General features: G+C 49.3%; 1 protein-coding gene across 1 annotated transcript; it reads right to left on the bottom strand.

The window, feature by feature from the left end:
* Positions 1-532: 532 nt before the first annotated feature.
* On the bottom strand, positions 533-4,569 carry LOC123187229 (disease resistance protein RGA5). The gene is made up of 4 exons (XM_044599033.1): positions 4,130-4,569; positions 3,083-4,005; positions 882-2,844; positions 533-745 (listed from the first exon to the last, which is right to left on the bottom strand). Exons 2-3 carry the CDS (start codon positions 3,904-3,906, stop codon positions 888-890), a joined length of 2,781 nt encoding a protein of 926 aa, XP_044454968.1. The 5' UTR covers positions 3,907-4,005; positions 4,130-4,569; the 3' UTR covers positions 533-745; positions 882-887.
* Positions 4,570-9,860: the final 5,291 nt, after the last annotated feature.

Below are 9,860 nucleotides of genomic sequence, written 5' to 3' on the forward strand. Positions count from 1 at the left end.
TATTCAAGTTACAATCTGTTAGGAATAAACCACGTTTCGTCGTGGTCATCTATGTGTGTGTCACGTTGGTGTGTCCGGCACGTTTGGCAGGGGCCGTTGCGCGCGGCTAGAGCCAGCTAGTGCATGTAGCACGTTAGGAGGATATACATGCACGTATGGCTTGTTAGCCCGTAGTGCAGATCCTAGAGATAATCTAGGAGAGATAGGGATCATCCGTGCGTGATTAGTGGCCGGTTTGGCAACTAGATCGGGTGAGTGCACCTGGGCATAAAAGGCCCCTCCTTGTACGTGGTGTGATCCACACAGTTAGAGCTGAAGAGGAAAAAGAATAGGTCGTGCGTGCGGCCATGGCGCCGTATGCGCGGCGTGGCGTTCGTCGCCGGAAAAACCACCTTTGTTCCCTCCTTCTTCTACCTTCGTTCGAGCGAGAGAGACAGAGAGAGGTTCGTCCTGCGGTCGTGCTGCCGGAGGCTACTCGGCGTATGTCGCCGGACCGGGTATGTCCCAACACAATCAAGTAGTAGTTAACTCCTGAAAGACAAAGCTCCACACAGATGGAGACCTTCTTCTTAATGTAATACTCCTCAAAACAAATTCCAAGTTCACACACAAAGAATGAACGAAAATCATGAGTCCAATGGTAACCAAGACCACTTTTATTTGAGTTTCAGGTAACGAGAATAGTAGCTTCAGGACGCCATTCCAACCAAGCCACCCATGGTTGTATCCAAGGAGAACAGTTGCCCTAAAGAGAGAATCAGCCCGTCAGAAAGCTTCTTGAAGATATGGAGAAAATACACATATATTCTAGGAGAAAACCAATAACTTGATTGCAGACATCATGAACTATTTACATTTCGTAATAATGAGAGTAACAATACCTCATGTCATTCTTCCAGTTTTAGTCTGAAAGTTAATCTGGGATGTTTCGGATGGAGATTTGCTTCCTTCCTTATGGCAACTTTTGCAGCCTCAACTTCAGAAGATGTGGCATCCCGGTTCTGAAGAAGAACGTGTACATGTTTCAGATGTGGGAGGTGCTCAAGACCTATGTAGAACCCTTTGGCCTTTGCAATTGATACAAAAATTGACAGCAGAAGCTTCTCGAGCTTTGGCAATGCCCCTTTCCCAAATACAGGGGTCCCCGCACCTTCACCAAAAGGAGCATAAACGAACTCTTTCAAACAACGGAATCCTCTGCCTTGCAAAACAAGCCTGTCTTTATGGACCGTGTTGGAATAAAGCACCAGAGAGAGTAATGCAGGCAGCTCTCCAAGTATGCCAAGAACCTCCTCTGTTATTACACTTAAATTAATGTTTAGATATGCAAGACTGGTGAGTGCTGGAGTAATCCACTTTGGCAGTTTTGATAAACAGTACGCGCTGCCCATCACATATCTTTGAAGGCAAGATGGAAGAGGAGACCAGGAATCTAATAACTCGAGCAGAGCTGAATTACCACCATGTATCCACACGAACTGGAGTTTGTAGCTGCCAAGCTTGCATAGTGAGGAATGAAACATCTCTGCATGACTCTTGCATTCTTGAGATTCTTTACACTGTACATAGAGTACCTTCAAATTGATCAGGCTCCCTAGCTCCTCTACTGCACCTACTGAACTCATGGTAATATCAAAGCCTGAGATCTCCCTTAAGTTTGTCATATTCCCAATCCCGATTGGTATCTTCTTCTTATAGCTGTTACCTAGTAGATGTTGTAGTTTAGTGAGCTGAACAATTCTAGCCGGCAAGTCATTGACTGATGTACCCCTTAAATCCAACGTCTCTAGATCATGTAGCATCACAACTCCAGATGGTAGCTCTGATATGTCCGTTCCACTAAAGCTTAGGTACTTTAGCTGGAACAGGTTTTCCATACCATCCATATCATACTCCACCAGGCCTCGACAACCTTTAAAATTTAGTACACGTAAAGTTTCAAACTTAGTAAGACTGGGCAAGTGTTTGATGCAACCTGATGTTATTATAAGAGATCGGACATGGCTTAGATCTTTCTTTGCCAATTCAGATGCAAGCTCCTGGTCAATGTTCTGAATCGATAAACGTCGAATAGAACACTGAGAATTTCCCCAAACAGTTTGACTGCCGTTCACCACAGTGATGAAATTTTCTTCAATGGATTTTGAAATGATAAGTTCAAGCATCATGTCATGAACTCGACAGGCCTGCGCCTTCCCATCATAACGAATGTCCACTGGTTGGACCAGGCTTTTATTGATAAGCTCGTAAAAATAACTTTCTGCAACCTCTTGACAATTCCTCCCACGCTCTTCAGAAATAAAGCCTTCCGCAATCCATTGCCTCACCAACCTTTCTCTGTCAATCACATAATCCTCGGGGAAATTACTTAAGTGCAACAAGACAGTCTTGAGGTTTGGTGGAAGATCATTATAGCTCAATGACAGTATGTTTTTCATTCCCTCTAGACTCTGGTTTCCGTTCAAGTCAGAACCAATTGATCTTTTCACCTTCTCCCACTCTTCTTTGACACGTGGTCTGTTAGCTAATAAACCAGTTATACTGATAATTGCCAATGGTAGGCCTCCACACTTTTTCAAGATAGAATTTGAAACTTCAATAAGCATATCAGGGCAGCACTCATCTGAGCCAAAGATTCTGTTAAAAAATAGTCTTTCGGAGTAGGGGTCACTTAGAGGTGTCATTTCATAGATCTGGTCAGCACGATCTGGACAACAAGATCTTGCTACTTCTAATATGCGTGTTGTAGTTATAATTCCGCTTGAAGAATTATTCTCTGGAAAAGCACAGTTGATGTGTTTCCATGCTAATGTAGACCATATATCATCAATGACGACAAGATACCTAAGACAGGGGAGTAGGAGTATAAATCAATTATGATATAGATATAATTGCACTATAAAATAAAAACAATCGTAAAATTCCAATCGTCCGATAAACCATGCAATGGCAAGCACAACTAGAGGTGCAATGGTGTTCATTCTGTGCGAATCAAAATACATCCTTGAAACAATTAACTAGAATAATGATATTTGCACATAACACATATTTATAGAAAATAATTAGCAACACCATATGTTACCTTTTATCTTGTAATAGTTCTCTTAGCTTTCCAATGGATTTCTTATCATCCCAGCTCTCCATATCTTTTGTGAAATCATCATTGTGGGGCACCTGCGAAATCACATCTTTGATGATTTTCTTTGTATCCGGCTTCTGGGAGACCGACACAAGAGCATGACAATCAAAATGCCCTTGAATCTTGCGATAGACTTCATTCGCCAATGTTGTCTTTCCCAATCCACCGAACCCAACAATAGACAGCACCCTGCGACGTTGCTCGTTCTCTTCTTCCATCATCCACTTGGCAAGGTCGTCTCTTGGACCATCTATTCCGACAAGGTGTGCCTCCTCAGCAAAAAGAGCGGCCAACCGGGGATCCACGGTCGCATGGCCCGTGGTGCTAGAAGCAACAGCATCCAGCGTGTAGCTAGTCTTCATCTCTTTGACTTGCTTGATACGAAGCTTCAGGTCGTCGATTTGATTGGCGATCCCATGCCGAGCTTGAAGCGTCTTCAGAAGGTCAGCCGCCTTGCGGAAGAACTTCTTGAAGCCGCCGTCATCACCCCCACCAACGCCGAGCTGGTGGATGAACTTGTCAAAACAATCCTCGGTATCGTAGGACAGCTCCCTGACCATCGACACCCATATCTTCACCTGCTCATCAGGATTCTCTAGCTTGGCGTACTCCGTCAGCGCACCATGCATGCCGGCAAGCTCATTCTCGAGGGAGCGGATCTCACGGCGGACCCCTTTGAGCCGGCCGCACTTATTGGCGAGCAAATCGGCGAGCTTCCCGAGCAGAGGACCCAACGCGCCTAGTGCAGCGGTCACCACAGGCGCCATCGGGCCCCTTCCTCTGCTCCTGGCGAGATTGTTTCACGTCATGGCCGAGCCCCACGCTCAATCTTTCCGGAGAAGCTTGGGGCGCCACTACTCAAAGAGCTGCAGCACGGATCGAGCAAAGCATCAGCAAATCGAATCAAGCAAAAGATCAGCAGAATGGATCAACGCAAAGACTTGAGCAGAACGAACCAATGAAGCAAAACATGAGATGCACAAAACTTACTCCCGGCGCAATGTCCAGCTAGCCTAATCACTGCGTAATGCCTGCGCACGCCAAGCCCGATGCAGCGGCGAGGGAGATCGGGCGCGGGCGCGTGAACGAGATCCGCGAGCCGGCAGGTGAAGGAGATCCGCCGCCGCCACGGAGTGGAGAGTGGAGAGTGGAAACCTAGCTAATGGGGTGGGGTGGGTTCTCTTGATGGATGTTTATCGGCTGCCATGGGCTCTGGATTGGCCCATCGCTGTAGAGCCGAGCGAGTTTCGGAGCAATTGCGGAACTGTAGATGCTCGATGATTGATGGGGGCTCTCTTTCTGAACTTGCGAATGATGGAATGATTAGGCCGTCGCTGCGGACGGGAGCCCACGCCATCAGAAAGTGGGCGGCGAAACAGGCCGTGGAGGAAAGGCCAGTGGAAAGAGCGGCCGCGGACGAAAAGCTTCATCTCCGGCGGTGGCGACGACGACGAAGGCGGCGACGGAATCGCGTGCAGCTATTGGCGAGACCAGACTCTTTGTGTTCGCGGGCCCGCCCCGGTGTTATATAGTTATATACGCACAGACAACAAATCTGCCCATCGAGCACCGGCTTGTTCTTTTTCCCCCTTTTTCAGGAGAACCATGTATTCATTCGTAATAGTAGCAACATAGGAGTACAACATACATGAACTTCTCTCTCAAACAGTCCGGAGAAACCACACACAAAGAAATTTACATCACCATCGCCAAAGAATCCAACCGCCGCCACCGCCGATGCGTTCGTGGGAGGAGAGAAACATAGGCCTCCAAGTTGCATAGATCCAGGATAGTGCCGTAGCAGCCAAGCTGCGTTATCAGCCTCTAAACAGGCACCGCCACAAGTGGCGACCCACATTATGAATGTGGGTCGTCGGCCGAAGAAATACTATACTAATTTTGAATCCCGGTCTTGAAGATCTTGACTGGTAGAACCGTCGAAAAACTACAGAACTGGTAACCATCTTCCACCACCGAATCTTCATGTGGAATGAGAAAATTGCTTATATAACACTGTTTTGAATGTTGGTTCCCTATTTAACACTCCAAAAAAAAATCTTCCCTAAATAACACCAAGTGTAATTTTTTTCCCTTTCTAACACTTCCATCAATTCCGTCAGCATATGTCGTTAAGATCTGGATTGACTGATGTCAGTATTTTCTTGTTGGGCGAAATTACCCCTTCGAGGAAAAAGAAAATCAGAGACCAAACCGGTCTCTCTATTCTCTCCCGACCCGACCTCTTCCCAACCCCTTTTTTCCCAACCCTAGAGGCGGCGGCGGCGAACCTCCCAGGCTTAGCGGTGGCGGCGGAGGGCTATGGATGGCGGCAGTTCTGCGGATGGAGACTGCGCCGCGGACGACGGCCATGGCGCGGCTGCGGACGTGCCATGGCTTGCCAATGGCGCCTGCGAGGCTGAGGTCAGGTCAAGCCAGGGCGTCGGGCTAGCCTCGGGCTGCGATGGGGTCGAGCCAGCATCAGGCCAGGCCGGAGACTCAGCTGCAGCTGGCTCGGGCCTGGCCGGTGGCTCGGCTGCAGCTGGCTCGGGCCAGGGCGCGGCAGTGGCTGGGGGCTCCGGCGATGGCATGGATGGGTCGTTCTTGGCACCAGCTTCAGGCCAGGGTGGTACTCAGTTGCCTCCAGCAACATGGGCATGTCCAGATGGGTAATTAAGGGCCGGTCCATCTAGTAGCAATTATCATGCATAGATTGTGCTAGTTTGTGTAGCTATGTATTTGAGAAAGAGATCTTTTCACTTAATTTCGGTTAATGATCAGATTGTCTAGCAATATCATGCATAGGTTTAAAGCAAAGTTTAAAGTTGTGTTTTTAATTCACAGGATGGATCCAAATTTGAGTTATTTGCTCAAAATTAATTTTTTTGGCAATCCAAAGAAAGCTCGAAAGGACATAAGATGTTTTTGTTTTGAGAAGGTCATCGATTGTGACTTGACAAATTATAAGGATTTGGTCGAATCAATTGTAGAGCAGTACCACCAAAGAAGAGGAGGAATACTACTAAAACATCCGAGTCATCCAATGTGAACCTGGGTATGATGTGACCCACTTTTGGGTTGCTAATATGATGCATACGCACTACACCATGCACCAAAATTCCCTACCGGTGTGTGTTGAGAAAAAGTCATCATTGCCGACCGACAATATGTCAGAAAAATTTCTAACGGACTGTGGGTCGGGAAACATCTGTTCAGTGACACACTATCGGTCGGGAATGTTGTAACATATATCATCAAACAGTCGGTCGGGAAATCTGTTATGGCCCACGGACCGTCGGTCGATAAATAACGCCGACTGACATTCTGAAGCTAACTGGGCCTCGCGCGCGAACGGCCAAATTTTAGCGCCAACAAACGGCCCAACCCGCGAACATTTTCCCCCAAAAACCCAATCTCCCTAAAAAAAACCAAATATCTCTTTCGTACCCCTCGCACGTACGCACAGGACAGCCAAATCCCTAGTGCTATTCGTTCCCCACGCACGCCGCCAGCTCCCGCCGGTCGATCCCACGCTCCCACCGCCGCCCCACGCCGTCCCACCGCCGCCCCACGCCGCTCTCCCTCTGCAGCGCCGCTCCACCGTCGCCCCACGTCGCCTTCCCTCTGCGGCGCCGCTCCACCGCCGCCCTCCCTCTACAGCGCCGCCCCACGTCGTCCTGCCCCGTCAACGTCGCCCAACGCCGTCCTGTCTCTCCACCGCTGGCCCCATGCCCTAGTGCTCTCTCTCCCGGCGCCTCTCTTCAACCAGCAGGCGTGTGAGCATCTTGGGAAGCGGCAAGCCACCCTCCCTGGACTGACTTCCCCCATCTCCACCGTCTAGCTCTCGAAGACACGCAGCGGCAACGGCAATGGTCGATGCGGCTGAGGTACAACTCTTCCCTCTCTGTCTTTACCTCCCCCCCTCCCTCCCCCTCTCTCTCTCTCTCTCTAGGCTTTGTTGTGAGAGTGGGCTGGTGGGGAACAGGGAGCTCCGGCAGTAGGGAACGCCTACACCTCTTGCTTTTCTTCTCCAGTTTGATGTGTACTGCAGCTAGTCTGATTGTGAGATACTATGCAGGCAGAAAATGCGCTAATCAATGTACAGAGCAGAAGCTTGGTGGTAGCAATATGAACTAATTCTAGAAGTTGAGCTGTTGTGTGCAAATTTTGTTTTTTTCCCATTGCAGTTCTGTCCTTTAATTTCACCGTCCCGAAGGAATTTGTAGTCATCGGTATCGAGTTTTCTTGTTTGGATGATCCGAAGACAAATGAAGAAGAGTTTAAACTTGAGTTTCTCTTTTGTTTACTGAAGTAGATTTTGCAGTGAAAGAAAACATGGCAGAGAGCTGTAAATATATAAAGCACAGCATCTCAAAAGTTGTAGTCTACTTGTTCATCTGTCTTGTTTTTTCTACAGGTAACATAGAGGAGCACTGCTGGTAACATTGAGCCGACAAAGAGAAGTTGTAGAATATTTGCTGCAACCACTAGGTGAGTTTCTCTTCCCCACTCAAGTCCAGAGGCCCTCCATATGTGTGGATGTCATGAATATGTAGAGATGTCTCCTCATGTTTGACACTGACTTTTATATTGTCTAATTATTTTGGTTATTAGGATTCTTGCTGCCAACGACTCAGCTTCCAGCAGCGGTGCAGCGATCCCCCTCCCGTGCTTCTCGTTGCATCCTCCACCAGTTGGTGAGTCAACCACAGCTTTGATCCATTTTATTTATGGTGGTATCTGCCTTTACTATGTGTACTACCATTGAATTGGTTCTATGATTCTTCGTTTCTTTTCCGCGCCAATTTATTTACAGTACTTAAATTGATTCCTTACATTCTCTGCTTTTGATATTATTCGTTCAGAATTTAGTGTTGACTTGGTAGTAACCGGTTGTGAAGCTAAGATACCATGGATAAAGGTTGGATGGATGCGCCTAGGTATAACGCCGCATATATATTTTGGTTTGCTTATATGCTGAAACTATATATAACACACTACACATGTACACTTGCATGTAGGCATACAGAGAAGTACTTACAAGGGCTCGCCAAATTACTAGGCTATGCATTTAATAAATCATCGGTTGAGAATAAAATCTTATGTCCTTGCAAAAACTGTGTGAACTCGTACTGGAGAGAAGAGTCTGAAGTCCGTGAGCACCTGGTTTGCGAGGGATTTGTAGATTTGCTACAAACAGTGGATGTTTCATGGAGAACGTGTCTCTTCTTCTTCAATGTAACACCCCGGTGTAATGATGCTACAGTAACCCCTGGGGTTAAGTTAATCTTTTGCTAAACATGTGCCTGATCATTATTGTCTCATGTTCTTTCACATTCCAGTTGAATTCAAATTCAAATTTTGTCTGAAATTCAAAAGGCTCAGACATGAAAACAAAAATGTTCATCATGTGCAGAATAATCCACAACTAATATTGGTGGTGAACCAACATTTTTGCAAAAAGGTTTGAGTGGCCTAAGCTACTTCAAACAGTGGCCTAAGAAATAAATTAAATGCCTTTTTAATTTATGAAAATGGCAAACTATTTCTAAAGCCTCACAATCTTTTTTGGCAGTGCCTAATAATTCTTTGAGATTATTTTGTCCAATGGCATAATCTTTTGCAAAGTCTTTATTGGCTAAAAGAAAAAGAAAAGAAAATGCAAAAGCTGTTTAAAAAAAAAGGAAAAGAAGAGGGGGTGGGAGAGCCCTGGCCTCCCCTTGGGCCTCGGCGACCCACAGCCCCCTGCCCCCCCCCCTTGGCCCCCAACCAGCCCAGCCGGCCCAACCTCCCCGGTCGCTCTCCCGTACCCCTGTTCAACCGACCAAGGGCGCGCGCCGCGCGTCGCCGCCGAACCGCCTCGCCGTCGACGAGGAGGATAAGGTTGCCTCCCCCCTCGACGCCTCGGCCTCCTCCCCAGCTACCCCCACTCACCTCCGCCTCTCCCACTCCCCTCCGGATTCCCCCTCGAGCACTCCCCTCTCTTGGACCCGAGCGCGCTCGCCGCCGTGCCTCGGCTGTCCTCGCGGCCACCGAGCCCCATTCGCCTCGCCATCGAGCCCATCGTCTCCGCCGCCGTCGTCTACCCAGTCCTCGTCCGTGAGCGCGAGCCGGGAGCCACTACGGGGAGCGGATCGAGCAGCCCCCTTTCTCCTCTGTCGCCGGTGACCGCCGTCATCTCCGGCCACCTCTGCGCTCCTAAGCTGTCGCAGGCTTTTCGTAGCCGCCCGGTGAGCTCCTCCCTTCCTCCTTTCCTCTCCTCGCGCCGTGCCTTTCGCCGTAGCCAGCTCGCCCGCAAGCCGAGCTCCGCCATCCGCCATTGCCGTCGTAGGGCTCGCCACCGAGCTCCTCCGCTCGAGCTAGTAGCTCCGACGAGCTCCTGGAGCGCCGTAGACCTCGCCCAGCTCCTTCGTTCGCCAAAACACGCGCTGCAACGCCGATCCCGACGAGGTCCCGAACCCCACCGCCGCCTCCACTCGTCGCCGACGCAGTTCCGGTCACCCCCGCGTCCAAACCGACCACACCATGCGGCGCGGCTTCGTCTTCTCGTTCGAACGCGCCAAGTCCCGGGCCAAATGACCCCCTGTGCGCGATTCCCGGCGAAGTCCGGCGAGCCCCGCCTCTGTTTTGGTCGCCGGCGGCGAAACCCCGACGCGGCCGACGTGGCACACCTAGGCCCCGCCTCTGGGTCACTGCCCGTGGGCCCCCTGGCCCCAGTTGACCA

Source organism: Triticum aestivum, chromosome 1A (assembly GCF_018294505.1).
Source record: "Triticum aestivum cultivar Chinese Spring chromosome 1A, IWGSC CS RefSeq v2.1, whole genome shotgun sequence".
Classification (NCBI taxonomy): domain Eukaryota; kingdom Viridiplantae; phylum Streptophyta; class Magnoliopsida; order Poales; family Poaceae; genus Triticum; species Triticum aestivum.